Source organism: Polypterus senegalus, chromosome 1, assembly GCF_016835505.1.
Source record: "Polypterus senegalus isolate Bchr_013 chromosome 1, ASM1683550v1, whole genome shotgun sequence".
Taxonomy (NCBI): Eukaryota; Metazoa; Chordata; class Cladistia; order Polypteriformes; family Polypteridae; genus Polypterus; species Polypterus senegalus.
Window position 1 is genome coordinate 330,201,721 of NC_053154.1, and position 26,213 is coordinate 330,227,933.

General features: G+C 42.9%; 1 protein-coding gene across 1 annotated transcript in view; it reads left to right on the forward strand.

The window, feature by feature from the left end:
- Positions 1–26,213, forward strand: part of LOC120517732 — a 154,726-nt gene that overhangs the window by 30,203 nt on the left and 98,310 nt on the right. The window contains exons 19-30 of the mRNA XM_039740230.1: positions 421–528; positions 683–817; positions 5,959–6,081; positions 6,401–6,541; positions 6,862–6,969; positions 10,990–11,124; positions 11,765–11,884; positions 15,399–15,536; positions 16,050–16,157; positions 16,818–16,946; positions 18,613–18,738; positions 19,188–19,328. Coding sequence (XP_039596164.1) covers positions 421–528; positions 683–817; positions 5,959–6,081; positions 6,401–6,541; positions 6,862–6,969; positions 10,990–11,124; positions 11,765–11,884; positions 15,399–15,536; positions 16,050–16,157; positions 16,818–16,946; positions 18,613–18,738; positions 19,188–19,328 — 1,512 coding nt within the window. The remainder of the gene's footprint in view (positions 1–420; positions 529–682; positions 818–5,958; positions 6,082–6,400; positions 6,542–6,861; positions 6,970–10,989; positions 11,125–11,764; positions 11,885–15,398; positions 15,537–16,049; positions 16,158–16,817; positions 16,947–18,612; positions 18,739–19,187; positions 19,329–26,213) is intronic.

Consider the following 26,213-nt stretch of genomic DNA (forward strand, 5'->3'; position numbering starts at 1 on the left):
CAATCATCCTTTTGACAGTTTAAAAGTCTTTTCTCATTTGTGTTTTCTGGCTTTGATTTGTGCTCAGTTTTTGACAACAATTCTTGTCTCTTGTTTCATCTTTGGTTGCCATGTTGCTTGACCTCCCGTTTCAACTTCTCTTTAAGAAGTTCTTTAGTTAACATGTCTGGCACACGGACCTGATCTTTCTGTGCAGCACACCTGAGGTCACAGAAAGCCGACATATAAAAATCTTTGCTTGTTTTGTAAAATGTGTATCTTTGTAGTATTTGTTAAACGTTTATTTCTTGTTTGTTTTTTTATTGATAAAATGCAAATCTTGTAGTTTTTTTATGATTTCAATTTGGAACTTTGCTTTTATGACATTCAAGTGCAGATCAGCTCACTCACTCACAGTTGATTTGTCCCCCGTTGGTGCAGTTGACGTGCCTGTTGGTGCCAATGGCCTGCTGTGCTGTGCTGGAAGTGACCCCACCTGTCAGAATGTGGTGCCGTGCTCAGGGATCGAGGACCACTGCTTTACGTCAGGTATGTCTTCGTGTAGATCGACATTTCTAAAGCAAGAAGGTCCAGCTGAGCGTTAGACCGGACCTGAAATGACACCCCGTTAATCTGCAGTCATTCCTCGGTGCTCACTGGATTAAATGTTATGATGTTTAATGTCCATATTGTCTTCCTGCAGATAATGGGCTGAGTGTCTTCAAGGGGTGTGCTTCACAAAATGTCTGTGAAAATCCTGGAAGTGCCTTCACCTTCCTGCAACTTCCCCTCGGGGCTCAGATTAGCTGCTGTCAGGGGAACTTGTGCAACAATCCCAGTAAGTAACTTCCATTGTTGATTAATAATCTTTTTGAAATGTAATTCCCAGAAGAATTAATAAAAATTGGAATTTTTCTTAGAGCTGCTATTTAGGGAGAGACAGCATCAAGCTGTAATTGCAGCTTCAAGAGCTTCAGTTGAGTCCACAAGGCCACTCCATTCTCCTCATGTTCTCTACGTTTTCTTGCCACTTCCCCAAGCAAGGCGTGATGGACTCAAAATGTGTGGGTGTGTGAAGGACTTGTAAAAAGGAACAAAATGGCAACATCAGAAAAAAAGAAATGACAGAAGTCCTTGAGTTTGGTAACATTCAAGCAACATCCCTCTCTGGTCAAAGTGCAAGTGATGGTTAGGGTGACCTGATTTTGTAGTACCAGCAGTAAGAGAGTGGACTTGAAGGTTGAGTGTGAGAAGTCACTTTTCCTCTAAACTGAACGGCCACTCACTTTTCTTCTGGGTCCCACCCAGCCTTTTTGAACAGATGTGCTGCTGTTATCATACCACTCGAGTGCTTATCACTCTGTCATTGCACTGTTGACACACCTCCACTCATCCATTATCCATGGAACTCATGACTCCACATGAGGGATCAACTCAACCTGCTGGTTGATCGTGTCTTGGTGCTTCACCGTGTTTAAATCTCTAAGGATGGTGGATTATATGAATACATCTCACACAGTAAGTGCCAGGACATTAGTTATTGTCAAGAAAAAAAATGAGAAGAAACATTAGCGAGGAGAGGCCTTTGTTCTTCTTGTTCTGGGTTCTGGTCTTTCTGGCAGAGGGCACAAAGAGCACACCAGTGAGTGAAGGTGTCACAATCAGACACTCCAGTGTGACTTGGCCAAGGACCACCCGCACTTTAACACAGAGGTATTGGTCCCCTTATTTTAACACCTGGCCCACCCTTTAAGTAGCACAACTCTTGGGTGAGGCCAGTTGACACTCATCCACATCCCAGCCCAGTTAGGCTCCGATGTAAGAGGCTTCAAATGGGACATTTAAGAAGAGTAACTGTGGATGAAGCTCAAGTAAGACTTGAAATAGGCAGTCAAAGAATGAACCCAAGGTCCATAGTCCAGCACGGGCAGATTGTGACCATATGACCCTTGACTTTCAGTCAGAAGGCCCTTAATGGTTGCCCTTTAATTTATTCCATGTTGCAGTAGACCTGATCTTTCATTTGGATTTTCATTCAATGATTTCTAAGATGACTTGCTTGTTGATTGGCGACCTACTGACCCTTGGTGTACAGTGGGATGCAAAAGTTTGGGCAACCTTGTTAATAGTCATTATTTTCCTGTATAAATCGTTGGTTGTTACAATAAAAAATGTCAGTTAAATCTATACTAATAAAAGGCAAAGCCCTCACTCACTCACTCACTCACACTCACTCACTCACTCATCACTAATTCTCCAACTTCCCGTGTAGGTAGAAGGCTGAAATTTGGCAGGTTCATTCCTTACAGCTTCCTTACAAAAGTTGGGCAGGTTTTATATCGAAATTCTACGCGTAATGGTCATAACTGGAAGCAGTTTTTCTCCATTTACTGTAATGGAGATGAGCTTGAACGCCATGGGGCGGAGTTTCGTGTGACATCATCACGCCTCCCACGTAATCACGCAGTACATAGAAAACCTCAAAAAAGCGCTGAAGAAAACATGCATTATATAATTGAGAAGGCAGCGAAACAATAAGAAGCGAGCGAGTGACATATACAACCATATTCATGAGTTCTGCTACTTCGGAAACAAAGCACGATGTAAACCTACACTTTAAATTAAGTTCATAGACAGGCTGCCGCTGGCGTTTGTAATTTAGTGCCTGCCCATATAAGGCCGTCCGTCAGCGGCAATCCAATAGCAAACTGCCACGGGTAAATATTCACAGGTGAAGGACTGTGCTTATGGAGAGGAAGATGAGATGGTCAGGGTGGTGTTTGACACAAACTCAGCGAAACTGCGAGAGAAAGTTTTAGGTAACATTAAATACAGCCATGGACATAGCACGAGATGGCACCAGCACAGCTGGGAACCTTCGATGCATGTACACTGAGTGTCTCACGTGAACTGACGCAGTGCACAGATAAAAAGCAACAGTTCCAAAGAGCGCTGAACAAAACCGAATTACACAATTGAAAAGGCAGCAAAAAATATGAAGCGTCTGATAAGCATATTCATAAATCCAGCTACTGCGGAAACAAAGCACACGGTGGAAAAAGTCAATGTCCCGTTGACATATATAACTCAAGGGCCGCAGGCAACATCCGGCCCGGCGTGTAATTATATCCGGCCCGCGAGATCATTTTATATACTGTATTATTGTTATTAATGGCCCGGGTATATGAAGCGCTGGTAACACAATAAACTACAGATCCCATAATGCAGGGCTTCAGCTGCCTTGCCGAACACTTACTGCGTCACCGCCGTCTCTTCAGTCGTTTCTTTACTTTGCGAAGGAAGTAGCTTTTTCAGAGCTTCTGCACTGTTTTAAAAACGAACGACATATAAGAAAGTGCTTTTTCCTTCCTTCACCAACGAAGCAACCTTTTTATTTAATTCACGGGTTCTCTTCTATTTTATTGTTCATTTGTTACGATTGTTACAGTTATTGTGTAGGTTTTATTTAATCCACGGGTTCTCTTCTGTGTGTCACTGCGGTGTCTTCTTTCGTTTACGACCTTCGCCAAGGAAGCAGAAACTTACAACCACCGAAACTTTGTAACGGCACAAGACCTCAGGTCACATCTCTATAAAACAACCTAATTGAAGCAACTATATTTACTGGCAGTGCCTCAGTGACACAGTTTTTATTTCTCGCATCCCCGTTATACCATCTAATCTCCCATTTTAATTCAAACGCGTTCAATTTCCAGTAAGGCTCTGCTTCGCAATGACAATTAATAAGTCTCAGGGACAAACACTACAAAAGGTTGGCATTTATTTGAGGCAGGATTGCTTTTCACATGGCCAACTGTATGTTGCATGCTCAAGAGTGAGCTCAGCACACAGCTTAGTCATATTACAACCAGAGGGCCGAACTGACAACGTGGTATACAGAGAGATCCTTAACAATTAATTTTTGACCTATTTTCGTTCAGTCTAAAAATGTTTACTTTTTTATTAATAAAAATATTCAGACAGTATTTCACCGCTGCGAAGCGCGGGTATTTTGCTAGTATATCATATAGGAGACACACACAGTGATATTTGAGAAGTGAAATGAAGTTTATTGGATTTACAGCAAGTGTGCAATAACTGTTCAAACAAAATCAGGCAGGTGCATAAATTTGGGCACCACAAAAAAGAAATGAAATCAATATTTAGTAGATCCGCCTTTTGCAGAAATTCCAGCCTCTAAACGCTTCCTGTAGGTTCCAATGAGAGTCTGGATTGTGGTTGAAGGTATTTTGGACCATTCCTCTTTACAAAACATCTCGAGTTCATTCAGGTTTGATGGCTTCCGAGCATGGACAGCTCTCTTTAACTCACACCACAGATTTTCAATTCTATTCAGGTCTGGGGACTGAGATGGCCATTCCAGAACGTTGTACTTGTTCCTCTGCATGAATGCCTTAGTGGATTTTGAGCAGTGTTTCGGGTCGTTGTCTTGTTGAAAGATCCAGCCCGGCGCAGCTTCAGCTTTGTCACTGATTCCTGGACATTGGTCTCCAGAATCTGCTGATACTGAGTGGAATCCATGCGTCCCTCAACTTTGACAAGATTCCCAGTCCCTGCACTGGCCACACAGCCCCACAGCATGATGAGACCACCACCATATTTGACTGTAGGTAGCAGGTGTTTAAATTGGAATGCTGTGTTCTTTTTCCTCCATGCATAACACCCCTTGTTATGCCCAAATAACTCCATTTTAGTTTCATCAGTCCACAGCACCTTATTCCAAAATGAAGCTGGCTTGTCCAAATGTGCTTGAGCAGACCTCAAGCGGCTCTGTTTGTGCTTCCTCTTCATCACTCTCGCATACAGCATCTCCTTGTGTAAAGTGCGCCGAATGGTTGAACGATGCCCAGTGACTCCATCTGCTGCAAGATGATGTTGTAGGTCTTTGGTGCTGGTCTGTGGGTTGACTCTGACTGTTCTCACCATTCGTCTCTTCTGTCTATCCAAAATCTTTCTTGGTCTGCCACTTCGAGCCTTAACTTGAACTGAGCCTGTGGTCTTCCATTTCCTCAATATGTTCCTAACTGTGGAAACAGACAGCTTCAATCTCTGGGACAGCTTTCTGTATCCTTCCCCTAAACCATGATGGTGAACAATCTTTGTCTTCAGGTCATTTGAGAGTTGTTTTGTGACCCCCATGTTGCTACTCTTCAGAGAACATTAAACTTACAATGGACCCCCTTAAATACTCGGATTCACCTGTGTATGTAGGTCAGGGGTGACTGAGCTTACCAAGTCAATTGGAGTTCCAATAATTAGTTCGAAAAGTTTGGGAATCAATAAAATGACAACGAGGCCCAAATTTATGCACCTGCCTGATTTTGTTTGAACAATTATTACACACGTTCTGTAAATCCAATAAACTTCACTTCACTTCTCAAATATCACTGTGTGTGTCTCCTATATGATAGATTTAACTGATATTTTTTATCGTGACAACCAACGATTTAGACAGGAAAATAATGACTATTAACAAGGTTGCCCAAACCTTTGTATCCCACTGTAGATGAGGTGTCTGTGAAGAGTCCCAGGACTTGTGTCCAATGCTTCACAAACTAAAAGCAAATTTTAGTGATTTGAGAACCATAAAGGTGGAGGGACAGATGACCGCATGTTGAGAGAAGCACTAAAGTATCATCATCTTCATCATACAGTAAGACAGAAGAGATTTTGAAATCATTTGTTAAAAAGAATACTTCAGTGGACAAAATTCTAGCACTTTTTACCCAGAATAGCACTACCTTGGGTCAGTAAATGAGGACGTCCTCAGGTGGATAAGCTGCTCATCGTTTTTCATTTCCGCCCTGTTTAATGGTATTCCTAGAAGTAAGCATTGACTGGGTATTGAATGCCATGCGCGGTACCACACGGCAAACTTCAGTGTCCAATGATAAAAAAACAGTTTGTAGAAGTACCTAGTCCTCACGATGTGTCTTTGTTTCTTTGTGTTTTGTGCAGCTTCTGCTTTGGTTTGTAATGACTGCACGTCGTCCGTCTCCTGGGACTCCTGCCAAAACTCCCCGAGTCAGTGTAGCCTGCAGAACTCGTCATGCGCAACAATCGTGGAAGTGGACACGTTGGGTACGTCAGCTTGTTGACAGAGTGTGTGTGTGTGCGTGTGTGTGTCACAGAAAGATCTGCTCACTCTCGAGGGCTCATGAGTGAACTGCAAACAGCACAACGTCATTGTAACTGAATATTTAAAGAAGGGTGGGATGCGTGAAAATTCAGCATTTTAATATGTGGGTGTGTTTTGATGAAACATGAGAAATCTGGTGATAGGGTGTATTTGTAACTTTGATTAAGTTTGGGAAAGTTCACCTTCTAATAGTCCAAAGGTCTAAGGTCTAAGCAAATCACCGTCTGCCTTGACTTGTTAGTGCCTTTGTCTTCCTCACAGATGTCTTCACCTTCAGCACTTTTCAGAGAGGTTGTGTCACGCCAGAGAGATGCAATGTCAGCCTGATGATAAACTCTGGGTTAGTGAGTAAAACGAGGATATCGAGGTGCTGTGACTCTGATCAGTGCAACAACGCAACAGGTCAGTCTGCTTTAATGTCTGCATTTTCTGAGAGTTTGCACCTCCACGTCTCCTCTTGCCTTTACTCAATAAGGTTCAAGAAATCTAAACAGATTTTTACGTGAATGTGTCATGTGAGGAGCTGCAACTGCTTTGTCTTTATTCGAGGAGGTCCCAATCTGAAGATAAGCCCACTATTCATGTATCTGTAAATCTTAAATTGTTTAATGTCAAAGCGGTCCGGTTAACGTTATTAGTCAGTGGTTGATGATCCTCTGCATTGATGCCTTGAGGACTTTGGCCTTCATTCATTCATTTATTCGAAATGTTTTTGATTACAGTGAATGTTTCCAGCGAACCCAACAGTCTGATGTGCTGTGCTGGAAGCACCGGGATTTGTGATAGCATCGTGAACTGCAGTGGAATTCAGGACAACTGCTTCACTGCAGGTATGGAAGATTGGCACTCCTGCTCCTGTCAAGATGTTTGGGCAGAAGTTTCTTAAAAGTTAATATGAGGGCTGTGGTAGTGCATTCTACTTCTACATGTAATCCAGAGGTGCTCTAATGAAACAGTGTTGTGCTCTCCAAAAGAGAAGAATACGTTCACCCTGCCAAGCAAAGTGTAACCCTACTCAGCATTTTCTCTGGATTTGTCGGCCATAAAGGGATTAGAGTTCCCTTAGGAATCTGTCCCAGAAGGGAATGCCCTAGGGGTTTGTGCAACCCCCTGAGAAACAATCTGCAATGACACCCAATACTTTAGAGGGCAGACAAGTATGTGTGCAATAAGAGCGTCTGGAGCTCAAACCAGAGGCCATGTGAGGCCACAGCGGGCAGTCAGTAGGCCACAAAGACTTCAGAAGCATAAGGTCCCTAACTGGTACAAATGTCACCGCATTATTCTGTTTATAAAAGCAAGCAACATAAAAGTGAGTGACAGAGAGAGAGAAGGAGTGACATCTGGCCTGGGGACACTGAAGCCACGCCAACTCTGCAGTGGGCTGCACTTCCATAAGCATCGACGTTTCTGGTTATTTAAAGCAATTCTGTGTGTTGAGAGCTCCTGAAAGACATTAAGAGATTAACAGCTTTGTCTTCTTTTCTTTGACTGCACTTTCTGGTTTACCTTTAGAGTTGGTGTTTTTAGTTTTGGTTTGACTTTTTTCTTTTGACCCCCTTCCACATTTAATAGACTCCCATTTTTTGTGCGTCATTTTCTAGTTCTCTGCAGTTTTTTTTTCAGCTCTGACCTTTGCCTTTCTTAGTAGAAATTAAAGTTAAAACAAAGCTCATCAATTAGAAAGGAAGACCTCAACACCCAGCAATGTATTTGTTTGGATGCTTTGACTTCTTCCTTTGTTCATCCCTCCCTCTACCTTCTTTCAGTTGTCCAATGAGTGCTCCTGTTTGGGCACAGTTCTGGTTATGGACAGATGTCTGGAGCCATTGTCCTGCTGCACTGTGACAGCTCCCATTATCTGCAGCACATTGACAATCATAAAAGGCCAAAACAACAAATCGAAGAAAAGTGACAATGACAAAGACAAAACGTTCTTAGTGAAAAACACAAATGAAATGATCTCCAATGATGGAGCCTAAATAATGGCGCCTCAATGACTTGCAGGGCTCACCAACCACCAGGTCTCAGCGACAAGTCATCCATTAGAAAAGAAAAGGGCAATGTCAGTCAGCCAGTCAGTCAGCCAGCCAGTCAGTCAGCCAGCCAGTCAGTCAGCCAGCCAGTCAGCCAGCCAGTCAGTCAGCCAGTCAGCTATAGTCCCAACACAGGGTCACAGGGGTCAGCTGGAGTCAAGTCAGCCAACACAGGGCACAAGGCAGGAACAAATCCCCGGGCAGGGCACCATTCCACCGCAGGGCACATATGCACACCCTAGGGACAATTTAGGACCACCAATGCACCTCACCTGCATGTCTTTGGATGGTGGGAGGAAACCCACGCAGACACGGGGAGAACATACAAACTCCACGCAGGGAGGACCCGGGAAGTGAACCCAGATGGGTCCCCTAAGTGTGAGGCAGCAGTGCTACCCACTGTGCCACCGTGCCAAAAAGGGCAATGTGATAGTAACAAAATAATAATGGGAAAAATAAAATGAAAAATGAAATGAAGAAATAAAACAGAACTGAAATAAAAATAATAATTTAAAAAAATAAATAACACAAAAAAGTCAAAATAACTGGCAAAAGAATTCCTAGCTAATTATTTGCACCACAAACATTTGTTTTTAATCCAGGAACTCAATCTCAGAAACTGCTAGTGTGCCATCTTAAATGAGGCACCTCAGCCATCAGACTGGCACCCGATAGGAATGGGATGTCACTGCCAACAACAATCAACCTCAGTAATGCATGGAAACTTAAAATGGAGTCAACAAGGACCCAAAACATGCCACAAAATGGCACCCAACACACACCAACACACCCAATTAGTTAAAAAGAAATAAAGAAGATTGTACTTCACACATTTTGTAAACCTCAATGACGAGAAGTGCATTTCATTCTTAAAAATTGTTCTTTGACCGCAGTGACTACTGGACGCAATGTAAATGTCACCCAGAAACGTCACCCTGGTCGATGTTCTAATGACTTTTATTGAGTTTTTGCAGTTTTCCCCGCGATAAGGAATGCACGTGTGTGGGATAACCTCGGATATTTACTACTGCTTGTATGCAGGGTACCTTCGTAACGTGTCGTAAGCGATTTGGCAAAATAGGAAGAGAATGGAAGTCAAAAATAGGAAATGGGAATGGAAATGTTATGGTGATATTAGGACTGAGGAATATGCAGTTTCTGTAAAAGGCAGAAATCGTTTGACAGAACAGAAATAGCAGGCCTGCTACAGGAAGTGTTGAGGGAAACGTTCTTCATAGTATATCCGTTTGTTAATGTTTTTAATTTCTTTATTTTATGGACTGAGGTTTTATTTTAGTGGAAATTGTGATAAAAATTGAACACAACTGACAGAGTTAATCACACCTGCTTTTAGTTATGATACGCAATCTATGGACACAAATAAAATGAATTTAAACTGACATGAAAACTGCATGCCATAGTGAAAAGCAATTGTTTGGTATGTTTTGAAGTATGACACAATAAAAGCGCACCAAAATGAAGTGCGCCTCATGAATATGCATTACAGTTCAATGTGTTTAAGACAACAATGTAATTCGGGCGTTAATAAAAGTCCAAACTTTCATCATGTCATCTCAAAATAGAGGAGCAGCTTCAGCGACAGACTTTTGTCACCGTCCTGCTCCACTGACACACTGAGGAGACCCCACACTGTGCAACTCTTCAATTCCACCCGGAGGAGTAAATACTAACATTATTCAAAGTTATTGTCTGCTTTTACCTGCATTTTTATTACTATTTAATTTAATATTGTTTCTTTGTATCAGTATACTGCTGCTGGATTATGTGAATTTCCCCTTGGGATTAATAAAGTATCTATCTATCTATCTATCTATCTATCTATCTATCTATCTATCTATCTATCTATCTATCTATCTATCTATCTATCTATCTATCTATCTATCTATCTCTTTTTGGTTCGTCTAGTTGTCTTTGTTCATCGAACATTGTAGTCCTCTAGTGGATGCCGGACGACGTTACCCCTGGGCATGGACGCTGGACGTTTTGTCGTTTCATATGTACAGAGACAGCGTGGACTTGCATACTCTTATTCGGTTGTGTAATGTAATGAAGGCCGCTGTCCAGAGTGTTTGAATTTTATAACAAATTGCTTTTATTAAAGTTAGCACACTTTAATGTTATTGCTAGAACTTTAGAATATTTTTGACAAGATCAGGCCTTTTAGCCCAACAAGGCCACCAATCCAATTCATTTATTTCATCCAAAATAACACCAGATGGAGTTTTTGGGGAGCCTTAAAGTGCTGCTGTCCATCACTCTACGTGTTCACTTATTCCATGTGTCTGTGGATCTTGTGGGAAGAACAACTTCTTAATGTTTGTGTGAGATTTCCCATTAACACATTTCCAGCTGTGCCTCCATGTTCTTGCTGAAAGTCGGAGTCTCGTTTAGCCGTTGATGCTCTGTGTGGTTTAAGATTTTTCTATTTAAGATACCTTATCAAAACTAAAGGGATTTCTTATCTGATCCATTATGAAATATTTCCGCAGCACATGAAGTTGCAGCCTGCAGTACAGGAAGCTCTATAAATAAACACAAAGCTGTTCTCTCTTACCATTGAACATCTAGACTTTAAAAAAAGGAAACACTGCAAAGACGAATGCCTAGGTTTCATTTTCTTGACATTCCACCCTTTACACTTCATTTCTGATCGCAGACACACGCTCAGTCCTTCATTCATCGGGGATGCTCACTCCATCATATTTCAAGATGGACCGTCTTACCTCAAAGTCAAGCCGTACTTTCATTTTTCTTTACATTTTCAAGAAACCAACTGCTCTTCTGCTTTTGCAGGTGATGGACAGACTCTTCTCAGTGGCTGTACTTCTGCAAACCTCTGTGACAATCCTCTGACTGTTGCTGCATTCCTGGGAAATGCGTCCATATCTCAGATCAGCTGCTGCCAAGGAAATCTCTGCAATAAACCCAGTAAGTGAATAGCAGGACCCTGGCATGTCTGCTGCTTCATTTTAATCAGACTTGGCTTCATCGGCTCAGCTCCACTCAGTCGCACGTTTTCCTTTGCCATGGTGTTAGAGGGCACAGTCTCCACAGATTCTTGTTACAGTCACTTGTCCTCATTGCTCTTGATGCCACGAGTCTCTGAGAGTCATTTTTGTAACCAAAGGAAGGATCTCGAATCTTCTAATCAAGTGCTTTTTCATTTCTTTACATTGTCCCGCACAGGGCCACTAATCGGTGGGTTTCTGCTGTTCATTACTGTACCATCTGCCTCCTGGTGTTGTGGAAATATTTGAGTATTTTTCCATAAAGTGTCATTCACACTTGTCTTGTCTACTTGTGTATTTTGTATATCTGTGTGTCATCGGGAGCCGGCAGCTCAGCAGTCACATTGAATGCTGCATATCATTCCACTTGCAAGTCTCATTCTGGGTTTTATGCTCTTTATGCTTAAAGGCACTTTATAGAGTGAGAAGTATTGATTTTTTTAAACACAGATAAAGCACAACAACCCTACGCTCTACAGTGGAATGTGTTTGTCGTGGCCTCTGTGTCTGTGTGTTCTTCATCACCTTATGATTGACTCTGCTTTTCCTTTGTTTTTCAGGCTCCATTATCACTTGCAACAGTTGTTTTTCCTCCACTTCCTGGGAATCTTGCACAAGCGTGCCTACTGCGTGTATTTCTCCGAATTCCACATGTGGAACTGTGGCGTCAGTTGATGCAAGTAAGTGAAATCCATGGAGCGCCTCTATACAGTGAAAGAGAATCACACAAGAGCAGGCCAGCTTCGACCGTGTCGTTGAATTTACTTTACCCGCTCTGCACACAAGCCAGCAGTGGTGCCCCTGCCAAGCCAGTGCCCCCAAAGATCCTAAAAGATCACATGTGACATTAACTCCAGGGTAAGCTCCTTGAAGACACCACCATGTGCTCATGCAGATCAACGTCAATTACCCCAAAGAGTAAAAAAACACAAATAATTAATGTGATAAACTCAAGAGGACTCATTTACTTAAATAATTTATTATTTCAGTGACAATACAGAGACAGAAAACATCAAGGAATTCATGAAGAAAAAAAGGAACTAATAAAATAATTAAATAATTATAATCGATTAAACAACAAAGAATTCTGTCAAAAAATACAATGATCTGGCAAATGACAAGCAGGAGGAATCAGAGAGCAGACAACACAGGAGAACTGCAGCAAACCGGAGTCTTTTATAGATCTTTAATGTGACTGCGGCCGCCGTGACTGCGGCACCTGAAAGTCCTCATTTGAATTAATCGAGTTGAGCTGCAGGTTCATCTTAGACTGAAAGTAAAGACAAGTGACCAGGGAAGGCACAAAATGTGAAACAAAACAAGACAAGAACAGGTGAAAGCCTCAATGCCGTCAATATAAAATAAAAGAACAAAAGGGACAACCAGGTCTGTGTCTGCTTACAGCCGCATCTCAAAATGCCATCGCCTTGTTGTGAACACAGAGAAGAGCGACCCCTGTGCTTGGGAAAGGAAACTTAATGAAAGGTGATAGTGAAGAGGTTCATGTCATTAGACGAGGGTCAAAACTGAGTGGGTAAAACTAGCAGGCTAAACCAACGTCAAAGCAGAAACACCGCCAAGACTACATGGAGATGTTTCCTAACTACAGCTTTGTTTCATTTTGAATTTTTGTTCAATTCAAAGATTAGAAAATTAAACCTTTAAACCAAGCCAAAGTTCAAACTTAGTAAATGACTTTATAATATACTCCCGTAAGAGACAATTAGAACAATTAGAACAATCTAGACGAGAACAGGCCATTCAGCCCAACAAAGCTCGCCAGTCCTATTCACTTGCTTCCTCCAAGAAAACATCAAGTCGAGTTTTGAAAGTCCCTAACGTCTTACTGTCTACCACACTACTTGGTAACTTATTCCAAGTGTCTATCGTTCTTTGTGTAAAGAAAAACTTCCTAATGTTTGTGCGAAATTTACCCTTAACAAGTTTCCAACTGTGTCCCCGTGTTCTTGATGAGCTCATTTTAAAATACAAGTCTCGATCCACTGTACTAATTCCCTTCATAATTTTAAACACTTCAATCATGTCACCTCTTAATCTTCTTTTGCTTAAACTGTAAAGGCCCAGCTCTTTTAATCTTTCCTCATAATTCAACCCCTGTAGACCTGGAATCAGCCTAGTCGCTCTTCTCTGGACCTTTTCTAGTGCTGCTATGTCCTTTTGTAGCCTGGAGACCAAAACTGCACACAGTACTCAAGATGAGGCCTCACCAGTGCATTATAAAGGTTGAGCATAACCTCCTTGGACTTGTACTCCACAGATCGTGCTATATAACCTAACATTCTGTTAGCCTTCTTAATGGCTTCTGAACACTGTTTGGAAGTTGATAGCTTGGAGTCCACTATGACTCCTAAATCCTTCTCATAAGGTGTACTCTCGATTTTTCGACCGCCCATTGTGTATTCAAACCTAATATTTTTACTTCCTATGTGTAATACTTTACATTTACTGACATTAAATTTCATCTGCCACAAATCTGCCCAAGCCTGTATGCTATCCAAGTCCTTCTGTAATGATATAACGGATTCCAAATTATCTGCTAATCCACCTATCTTGGTATCATCTGCAAACTTAACCAGCTTGTTACTTATATTCCTATCTAAATCATTTATATATATTAAAAATAGCAGCGGCCCTAGCACTGACCCCTGTGGAACACCACTCTTAACATCAGCCAGTTCTGATGAGGTTCCTCGCACCATCACCCTCTGCTTCCTGTGTCTGAGCCAATTCTGCACCCATCTAAAAACATCACCCTGAATTCCCACTTCTTTTAACTTGATGCCCAACCTCTCATGTGGCACCTTATCAAATGCTTTCTGAAAGTCCAGATAAATAATATCATAAGCTCCACTTTGATCGTATCCTTTGTTGCCTCCTCATAGAATTCCAACATGTTAGTAAAACACGACCTCCCTCTTCTGAACCCATGCTGACTGTTCAGAATAACTCCTGTCCTTGTCATGTGTTGCTCAATCTTATCCTTAATAATTCCTTCCATTAATTTTCCTGTGATGCTTGTTAAGCTTACTGGCCTATAGTTGCTTGGATCTGCCCTGTCACCCTTTTTATATAATGGGATGATATTTGCCATTTTCCAGTCCTTTGGAATCTCTCCAGTGCACAGTGACTTCCTAAAAATACGTGTCAAGGGTTTATATATGTACTCACTAGCCTCCTTAAGAACACGAGGATAAATATTATCTGGGCCTGGTGATTTGTTTGATTTCATCTTATTTAATCTGAGCAGCACTTCTCCCTCTACAATTTCCAAATCCCTCAGTACCTCCTTAGTAGTTGCGTTTACCTCTGGCAGGTTATCCACTTGCTCACTTGTAAACAAAGTGAAGATTCAGAAAAGCTGCTGGGAAAAACTCCCCCAGTATAAAGCTTGAAGGTGGGTGGAGCCTCAGTTACCCCGCCCTCTGTGGCTTACAAAGTTAGTATTGAACAGTCATTTACACAAAATACTCATTAAGAAGTAATTTAAAAAACACAACAACTGCATAATCAGTGTCAATATTTAGAAAATCAAAAAAAAAAAGAAAAAGACAACGCAGTGGAGCCAGAGATGAGATCCTGGCCGCTACTAAACCTTACAAGATGCGATGCTTTGGTTCCTGAGGTAACTCTTTGTGCTTCAGCTGGTCAACACAGGGCGTTGTTGAGGAGTTTGATGAAGTTTTAACATAGAAATGTCTCTTTTTCTGCTTTCAATAGAAATGTTCTATCAGCCGGCTTACTCACAGATGGTATCTTGGCTGCCTTGTGTTGTGTCGTAATGCAGACAGTAAAGTGGCAGTGCAAGGATTCCTGCTGAAGTTTTTAAGCGTTAAGGTGTTTTTAACTTAATCACAGCAAGCTGCCTCCTTCTCATCTATTTGTACTCTTCTTTTATTAACCTGCCCCTTATTTCATGACCCTCGTTGGTTTCTTCCAATGAAATGCGTAGCCTGGAGCGTCTTGGTGTTTGCCATTTGCTTTCATTTTAGGAATGTAATGGAGGACCAAATGATATCCATGGCCTACTGGACATTATCAATAGAGGGTTTGTGCAGTTCTTCTTCCCAATTTGAGTCAGTTTATGACACACACAGAACAGGCTGGCACAGGCCACCTCGTACATTCAAATGTCACCCGACCAGTTTGTCATTTGCACCTCTGTTTTCCTTGCAGGTTTGGGGACGTATACTTTTTCAGAGAGCTGCTTGTCAGTCGAGAAATGCAACATCACTGCTTCAGTCAATTATGGTGGCAACAGTTCAGTGTGGACTACAGAGTGCTGTGGCACCGATCTGTGCAATGCTCAGCCAGGTAGGCACTGGCCCAGCGGACAGCCTTGACCGGGGGGTCATTTTCTTCAAGTCTGCTTCTCTGACGTTGCCTTTTCCATGAAGACCTAAATTGTTCTATTTATGAAAGTCATTGTAATACAACAGCAAGATTGCAAAGTTGACATAAATGAGTCAAGCTATTCCACGGTATTTTTTTAATTTGATTTATGTTCCTGATTTTGCATGTTTTAATGGAGAATAATGCTGATTGTACGTACAGACAGGTAGCACCGTGCTACACCAGGTTGTTGTCTAGGTGGGGTCTGCACCTTCTCCCCGTGTCTGTGTGGGTTCTACTCTGGGATGGGTTAACCAGCAACTCTAAATTGGCCAAGGGGAGAGTACAAGAGTGGGCCCTGCCTGCTGCTGGGATAGGCTTTGGCTCACCAACTACCAGAAATTCTAAAAAGTGAGTTTGAGAAGAACTCTGAATAAGTCAGTAGATGAACTCTAATAATAATATTTTTGTTTTATGTATTTTTATGAAACTCAGTTAACATATCCAGTGATCTGAATGGCTTTGTGTGCTGTGCCGGGACCAATGGAAGTTGTCAGAGTACAGTCAACTGCACCGGCGTCCAGGACTTCTGCTTCACATCTGGTAAGGAATGTTGGGTATTACATCTTTGATGGTCTTGCTCAGACTTCCTTGTCATTTCCCAGGCCTCAGTCTTGACACTTTTTACATCCCTGATAGACTAAAGACTTTTAACAGCCTGTCATGTCTCATCCTACACATCCATATAATTACAAACCATTACGTCAGTAGCTCACCCATATTATTCTGATTAATTAATACAATAAAGCGTGTAAAATATGATCTGATTTGAAGATGTCCTCCTGTCTATTGGTTTGTCCGAATTTCTGGTGAGCTCGTGGCTTTTGGCAGAACATCATCAAGGCCGCTATTGTCCGTCACCCCTTTTGAAGTTAACTGAAATATTTAGAAAGTCGAGCAGAAGACAGATGGACATGACAGGAGGGTCACTGATACCGGGTGATCTCAGGTCAGGCCCTGAACACATGGGCTGTATAACTAAAGGACTGACTGTACTTACCTCGATCGAGCACAACTTGCCACTTGTGTATTCAGTCCTTGTATTTGCAAGTGGATGATGAAGTGGCAGCTTATTGAGATCCAAAGGTATCAAAACATTAAACTAAGAAATAATAGCATTTGTGCAGAGGACAGTCTTGTGGCAGAAGCTCTGAGGAGCAGGACCCCTCTTGAGGAGGTCACTAACCTGTGTCTGTTTTACAGTTACTGACCTGGGCATCTACATGGGCTGTGCCTCTCAAAACGTCTGTCAGAATCCTGGAGCTTTTAATCTGGGACTTCCTACAGGTATACAGATGACCTGCTGCCAAGGGAGCTTCTGTAACATGCCAGGTAAGAGTGTGGTTCAGCATGCTGGGTTTAGATCATTCACCATCACACGCCTATGGGCACTATGAGGGCTCACTGACCCGCAAGTCCCTTTGGTCTTTTTTCCACATCTGGGATTTGTGGATTCCTTTAATTTTCAGGTGTTGTTGTTCACCAAGTTTGGAGCCTACTCCTGTCTTCATCTAATTTGTGGATGGTCTCAAAAAAGTGGATTGTCATCATGCAGGAACACTGTGTCTTCTGCCCAGAACCAGCTTTTAGTTTCTCCTGCCTGAGTTCACTTTCAAAAACACAGAAGTTGGTGGTAGAAATGTAATGAGTGGAACACTTTGGAGAGGAGTTTTTAAACGCTGCATTCATTCTGTCTCCTGTCAATTGAAACGTCCCACCATGCTGTGATACAATCGTCAGGAGGATCTGGGAATAATAGCAATAAACACAGCTTTGTCATTTTGTTACATTAAGTAGATCCACTAACACAATATACATAACACATTACCTGCGATTTGTAAAGCATGTAGTTTTTCTCGGACATGGAAGAGGTAAAGCAGATATTTTTCAATAATTTATGTCATGAGTAGAAAAGTATGTGGAGATATGTGACAAGTTCTTAAATATGCAGAGCTCCTTAACATATCGAACAACTGAGTAGCCGTGACTTCAAAAGCAGAGGCATTAGGATGAGACCACCCAGGAGCCAGCAGGAGGTGCTATTGTACCTCATGTACATTTGGCAGGTTGAGGGGCTTTGAAGGTAGAGACCCCCAGCGTCTTTCCAGGTTGATGCTCTTGGTGAGACCCCGGCCACACTAACAGGAATACGTTTGAAAATGCGTCTCCAGTGGACATCAGCTCTTCTCCCAGTCACTTCCCAAAGTGTGTAAACGTAGCCGGGTGGATGGAGCTTTACGGAAGCTGATTGTCATGTGATCAGTCACTGACTCCAGTTTGGCCGACGTGATGCCCTCCTCTTTTCTGTTATGATGGTCCTCTCTAAGTTCTCTGCATATGGCGAGCTGTGTATTGCACCTTGAAACACTCGAGTGTTTTGGCAATCAGCAGGACTCCCAGTCAGCATTTTGTGTTGCTGTGGCCACCATGTACTCATTTACTGTATATCTTATAATTGTCTTCATTTTATTTTCATTTTATTTTGTTGTGCCTTTAGCATTTTAATTTAATTTGCATTTGTCCTGAGATGACGAATCCTTCCTTTAGGAAAGATGTACTCATTTTTGGCATTTCAGTGTGGACAACAAACTCTTAGAAAATGATCTGAAAAGCTTACTGTGGAAGGAAAGTGTTTTCGATGAGCAAATGTAACTGTGCCAGTGTGGAGTAAGCCGAAGTGTGAAGCTCCTCCTGTGAACCCACGCCACCCAAGACAGCACCCTGACCAGATGCTTTCTGGTACAACAGATGGGCTAAACTAATGTGTCTGGCCACCACTAGCAGCTCACATGAGGACCTGAGATCCCTTTATTGCGATAAGTCAGTGATTTCAAATCATCATCCTCATTCTGCCTCAACTTGTTCTTCACAACGGCTTTTTGAACTCCATTTGAGAGCCCGAAGGAGTTCAGCTGTCTTGTTAGAGAGGCCTTGGGGGGTCTTCGTTATGTAATGCTGTTTGTGGCTGAGTGTTGCTTTGTCTTCTTTTGTTTTTCAGTCACCTCCTTATTAACTTGTCACAGCTGCTATTCTCGTGACTCCTGGGAGGCCTGTGACAACAGCAGCTCACTGTGCAGTGGCAGTGATACGGTCTGCACCACGGTCCTGTCTTCCCACGCGTCAAGTGAGTGCCTGCACGGTTATCTTGGGATTGTGAATTCATTTATTTCAGCAGGTCATTTAAACGTCAGGCCTTTACTGGACCCATCATGTTGTACATCAGATTTCCTGCAGAGCAAACCTGACCTTCTGTTTTTATGGCCAGCCAGTCCAGTATGAGACACATCTGAGGATTTGTGATCTGATTACTAGACTAGTGTGTGATTATTCTGTCAGACGTCTATGTAAGTGATATGGTAGACATTACTTTGCTTCCCAGTTTTTTAGTTTGTCTATTGACACAAGCGATTTCAGTTCAAGTTGTACCACACGCCATGTGGGCGCCTCTTTTGCTTTTTGTTCTTTGTCCTCTCCTGCCATTCATCCATACAGTGTAATGCTGTTGTGAGCGCCAGTGTGCAGCCCATCAGTCATTTCTGTGTATTCATCAATGTTTTCCATGTTCTCCTACAGATCAGTCCGCTAGCACCGTGTTTTCAAGGTATTGCACAAACCCGATGGATTGCGATTTGAATGTGTCCGTCAACACTGGAAGTGATCGTTACACGTGGACATCACGGTGCTGCAATGCTGACATGTGCAACACTGAAACAGGTAGGCCACCCTGACTGCCATACTGCGTGTTTCGTCACTCTGACTGGGGTCTTCTCAGTCCCTGCTGTCTGTCACCTTCTTACTCGACCTGCAAAATATTTGACATGCCTGCAAGGTAACTGAAAATACCTGCAATGAATGTGTCACTATCGAGGTGAACAACTTGTCATATTCTGTGGTGTCATTATATAATATTCCAGAATCGGAATATTTTATTAATCCTGAAGAACATTTCTTATGTTACAACTGTAGAAATAGACAAACAGGCAAAGGCATCAGTAACATGAAGAGCAGGAGAATGGCGGCGCGCACAGATGCTGTAGCTTCATGCTCCCCAAATCGGTGCTCTTTTCTGCTAATAACGTTCACAATATTGACGTCGTCATTTTTCAAAATGAAAGTGAGAATCTGCTACAGTGGCCAAAAGCTTCTATAGATCTGCTCAAACAGCACAGATAATTATTATAACACAGAAGCAATACCACAGGAGATTCTCAGATCACTGGGACTTATGTTGATTTCTACCCTTGGAAGAAGACGATGCTGACAGCACAGGAAGAGGAAGGAGAAGAAAAGTAAATGAGCAGGATTACTAGCTAGGCTAAGAGCTGCTCCTCATACAACCTCTCTGTCTGGAATCCTTCTTGTGAATACGAGATCGCTCGCCAATAAAATGGATGAGCTCCCACTGGATATTTCTACACATAAAGCTACAAGAGACTGTTGCTTTTTGATTTTTTCGGAGATGTGACTGGATCCCACCATATTGGACACTGCAGTTGACTTTGCAGGTCACACACTCCACCGAGCCGATTGAACCCCCTATTCTGGTAAGGAAACGGGTGGAGAACTCATAACGCTTGGTGCATTAATATAACCACAGTCAACAAGTTATGTTCTCTGGATGTCGAATATCTAATGCTAAGATGCCAACCATTTTACCTGCCCAGGTAACATACAGTTGTAATTGTTAGGCAGTATACACACCACCTCAGGCTAACGTTAAGTCAGCGCTTGAGCGACCGTTTGACATTATCAGTAAACAACAGAACTCACACCATGATATTCAGTTTTTGTCATCACATAGGATTTTAATCAAGCAAATCCTAAGGGTGTATTCTCCAGGTTTTATCCACATGTACATTTTAAAACCAGAAGAGAAAATTCCTTGGAGCACGTCTACTGTATCTTCTTCTTCTTCTTCTTCTTTCGGCCGCTCCCATTAGGGGTTGTCACAAAGGATCATTTTCTTCCATGTCTTTCTGTCCTCGTCATCTTGTTCTGTTACACCCGTCACCTGCATGTCCTCTCTCTCCACATCCATAAACCTCCTCTTAGGTTTTCCTCTTTTCCTCTTCCCTGGCAGCTCTATCCTTAGCATCCTTCTCCCAATATACTCAGCATCTCTCCTCTGCACACATCCAAACGAACGCAATCTCACCTCTCTGACTTTGTCTCACAACTGTCCAACTTGAGCTGACCCTCTAACGTCCTCATTTCTAGTCCTGTCCATCCTCGTCACACACCAATGCCAATCTTAGCATTTTTAACTCTGTCTCCTGTGCCGCTGTCTCCAGCCCATATAACACAGCTGGTCTCACTGCCGTCCTGTAGACCTTCCCTTTCACTCTTGCCAGTCACTCCACCCTGCCTGCTCTCTCTTCTTCACTTCTTTTCCACACTCCCCATTACTCTGTACTGTTGACCTCAAATATTTAAACTCGTCCACCTTCACCAACTCTACACCCCTCATCCTCACCACTCCACTGACCTCCCTCTCATTCACACACATGTATTCTGTCTTGGTGGTCCTACTGACCTTCATTCCTTTCCTCTCTAGAGCATATCTCCACCTGTCCATGGTCTCCTCAACCTGCTCCCTACTATCACTACAGATCACAATGTCATCAGCAGACATCACAATCCACGGGGACTCCTGTCTAATCTCATCTGTCAGCCTGTCCATCACCATTGCAAATACAAAAGGGCTCAGAGCCGATCCCTGATACAATCCCACCTCCATCATACCTACTGCAGACCTCACCACGGTCACACTCCCCTCGTTCATATCCTGTACAACTCTTACATACTTCTCTGACACTCCCAACTTCCTTATACAATACCAGAGCTCCTCTCAGGAACCCTTTTTATATGCTTTCTCCAGGCCCACAAAGACACAATGTAACTCCTTCTGGCCTTTTCTCTACTTCTCCATCAACACCTTCAGTGCAAACATCTCTTCTGTGGTGGTCTTTCTTGGCATGAAACCATCCTGCTGCTCATTAATCATCACCTTAACTGTGCTTCTACTACTCTTTCCCATAACTTCATGCTGTGGCTCATCAATTTTATCCCCTGTAGTTAGTGCAGTCCTGCATATCCCTCTTATTCTTAAATATCGGCCCACCAGTACACTTCTTTTCCACTCCTCAGGCATCCTTTCACTTTCCAAGGTTCCATTGAACAATCTGGTTAAAAACTCCATTGCCATCTCTCCTAAACACCTCCATGCTTCCACAGGGATGTCATCTGGACCAACGGCCTTTCCATTCTTCATCTTCTTCATCGCTGTCCTTACTTCGTCCTTGCTAATCTGTTGCACTTCCTGATTCACTATCTCCACATCATCCAACCTCTTCTCTCTCTCGTTCTCTTCATTCATCAGCCTCTCACAGTACTCTTTCCATCTTCTCATCACACTCTTCCTCACTTGTTTCCATCTTTATCCTTTATCACCCTAACCTGCCGCTCATCATTCCCATCTCAGCCCCTCTGTAGCCCACCGGTCCTTTTCTCCCACCTTAGTGTCCAACGCCCCATACAACTCATCATACGCCTTTTCTTTAGCCTTTGCCACCTCTCTCTTCACCTTGTGCTTTATCTCCTTGTGCTCTTTTCTACTTTCTACATCTCTCTGTCTATCCCACTTCTTCTTTGCCATCCTCTTCCTCTGTATACTCTCCTGTACTCCCCCATTCCACCACCAGATTTCCTTTTCCTCCTTCCTCTGTCCAGATGTCATGCCAAGCACTGTTCTTGCAGTCACCCTTACTACATCTGCTGTAGTTGCCCAACTGTCTGGTAACTCTGGGCACACTGTTCATCACTTCATCTAACTCACTCCAAAAATCTTCATTCTCATCCATCGCACACCCACCTTGCAGGGCGTATGCACTAAGAACATTCATCGTCACACCTCCAATTTCCAGCTTCATAATCATTATTCTGTCTGACACTCTTTTCACCTCCAGGACACTCTTGACGAGCAGTTTCTTCAGAATAACCCCTACGCCATTTCTCCTCCTATCCACACCATGATAGAACAATTTGAATCCACCTCTGATCCCCCCTTCCATTTAGTCTCACAATATATCAACCTTCCTTCTCTCCATCATTTCTGCTAACTCTCTCCCCTTACCAGTCATACTGCCAACATTCAGATTTCCTACACTCAGTTCCACTCTCTTTACCTTCCTCCTCTCCTCCTGCCTCCGGATACATCTCCCCCCTCTTCTTCTCCTTCTTCTTCTTCTTCTTTGGCCAACAGTAACCCAGTCTCCGCAAGCACCCTGTTGGCTAACAGTACTGGTGGAGGTCATTGTTAACCCAGGGCTCGACCGATCCGGTATGGACATTTGCATTGTTGTCCGCATATTGATTTGGCAAAATTTTACACCACATGCCCTTCCTGACATAACCCTCCCCATTTATCTGGGCTTGGGACCGGCACGAAGAAACACACTGGTTTGTGCATCCCCTGTGGCTGGACCACGTCTACTATATACAAAGATAAAAGATGCCTATAAGGTCATTCCACACCCCCACCTCGGTCAGTCTGATCATCTCTCTTTGTTTCTTGTTCCAGCACACAAAGCCCTTATCGCCTCATTCAGTTAGCAGGACTGTTAAAGTTTGACCTGAAGTTGCCATCTCCAACTTCAGGACTGCTTTGAACACACTGCCTGGAATGTATTTTTTATCGGACACACTTAGAGGCATTTACTTCATCTGCGCTGCCTTGTATTAATTACTGTGTTGGCAACGTCACTGTCAACAAAAGGATTAAGGTTTACCCCAATGAGAAACCATTGAAAACAGTGACATCAAACAGCTGCTCATGGAATGGGACAAAGCCTTTGAATTAGGAGGCACCTCAGCCTATAGAGCTGCCAGAGTTAATCTCAAGAAGGGCATCAAGTTTGCAAAACTTAATTAGAAACAAGGGACTGAGGAGGACTTTGACAGTAACTCAAACTCACAGTGGATGTGGCAAAGTAACCGATTAATCACGGATTACAAAAAGAAGAATGACATACAATACATGCTGGCCAATAACAATGCCAACCTAGCAGAGGAACTTAAGAGTTTCTTTGCACAGTTTGACAAGAACAATAATCAGCCTCCAATTAGCTTCGATCTGACAAGGAGACTCACAGCCTTTGGTCTCACACATACAGTATTTGAGGTGCGGCGGGATGTCAACAACATCAACCTAAGGAAGGCAGCAAGTCCTGATAATGTACAAGGATGTGTGCTCCAGGCCTGCGCTGACCAACGAGTGGAGGTATTTACACACATATTCAACCTCTATCTCCTCATGTGTTGTCCCCATGTGCCTGAAATCCACGACCATTGATCCTGCTCCACAAAAACTTAGTATAACCTGTCTGAATGACAGTCGCCCAGTCGCTCTCACCCTTCTCATTGCAAAGTGCTTTGAACGACTGGTAATCACCCACATCACAACCTCCATCCCAGCTGATCTGGACCAACACCAGACCTTACCTTACCTGCTTACCTGACAAACCGATCAACTGAGGATGCCATCTGTGTGGCTCTGCATGCTGCCCTCTCACACCTGGAAATGCCCAACAGCTATGCTAGGATGTTCTTTGTTGACTACAGCTTGGCATTTAACACCATCTTACCATGCCAGCTGATCTAAAACTCTATGCACTAGGACTTGCTTCTTACATATGCAACTGCATATTGGATTTTCTCCCCAGCCACCCCAAGTCTGTCAGGTTGAACAAACACTCATCCTCCACCTTTACCCTGAGCACCAGTGTGCCACAAGGCTGTGTACTACGCCTGCTCCTCTAAGCACTCTTCATCCATGATTGTAAACCCATCCATGAATCAAACATTATTGTTAAATTTGCAGATAATACAACTATCATTGGGCTTGTGCCAGACAACGGTGAAGCTGCGTATAGGGAAGATGTTCAGAACCTGACCACATGGTGTGACATCAACAACCTGGTCTTAAAATACCAAAAAGACCACTGAAAAGAGCAATCACGGTCCGATGACAATCAATGCATAGGCTGTGGAGAGAGCTTCCAGCTTTAAGTTTCTTGGGTTAGGTTTAGGCTTAGGGTTATCTCCGCGGACCTGTCCTGGGCTGACAACACCTTGGCAAAGCACAACAACGATGCCTCTGAGCATGCTAAGGAGAGCTGACCTCCCCCAGAAGCTGCTGGTCAATTTTTATAGATGCATAATAGTCAGCATCTTGATGAACTGCATGACGACTTATTCTGTGAATGTGTGACCAGAAGAGGAGTTATGGAGTCTGATGGCTGTGGGGAGGAAGGACTTTCTGTGACATTCAGTGGAGCACTTTATGGTAGTCAGTCTACCACTGGAAACACTTCTCTGTCCAACCACAACACTTTGAAGTGAGTGGTTAGCATTTTCAATAATAGATTGAAGTCTAGATGACATTCTCTGAGCCTACACAGATTCCACGCTGTCCTCTTTCACTTCCACCTCACAGCCAGCCTTCTCAATCAGTTTGTTGAGCCTCTTAATATTTCCCTCCTTCATACTACTCCCCTCCCCCAAGGCACATCCCCCACCAGAGACATCACAACAAAAAAAATAAAATAAAATGGCACTGGCAACCATGCACTCATAGTGCAGACCATAAGAGATCTGAGTCAATGTAGGAAATGGAGCCTCCTCTGACCCTTCTTATAGACGGTCAGTGAGCTCTTAGACCAACTTACTGCTCATGTGCACCCCAGATACTTGCAGTCCTGAATGATCTCCACATCTACACCCCTAATAGCCTTAATTATCTGGAGATCAAGATCTTCTCCAATCCACCACCAGTTCTTTAGTTTTGCTAGTGTTGACCTGCAGCTGATTCAGCTCACGCCACTCAACAAAACTGTCCACTGCCCTCCTATATTCCATCTGCCATGCCTGATACTTCTCACTATTTTAGAGTCATCAGAGAATTTCAGCAGATGGCAGACCTCGGTGATGTACCTCAAATCTGTAGTGAATATGATATGTGAATATCAACAGGCACAATCTGAAATGAGATATGAAAATGAAAGGTTGGCTGGAGTGGTGACACTGCTGGCCTATTAGAAGGTCTTTGTCTTTTTCCTTCCGTACACCCAATAATAAGACCAGACAGAGTTTCTCAGTTAAAAGCGGGTTCAGCAAAACCCACATCATAACGTGAAGGTCGTGATGAAGGGGACTTGTCTGTGGCTTTGTCTGCCAGCTGTCTAGATGTGTTTCTTGTCAATTCTGACCACCTAAGGTCTGGTTTTCATGTTATTGCTGATATTTGTCTTGACCTTCACTGGCAAGACAACCTAATTAGGACAAGTCACCAATGTCATGTTTGAGGATGTTGGTATTCTTGATGGAGGATTTTTTTGTAGCTTCTTCAGGCAGACTGTCCACAGTTAAAGTAAAAATTCTTACAACTCAGGATGAAGGAGTAACTACTGCTCTTAAGTGAATCTTGAATACTTTTGTAGGTCACTTCATCTTCTTCACCTAACTAGACATTTTACCATTCATATGGTTCATTGAGATTTTCTGCATGCTAGTAATTGGTAAATTGCCATCACAGTGTCAAAA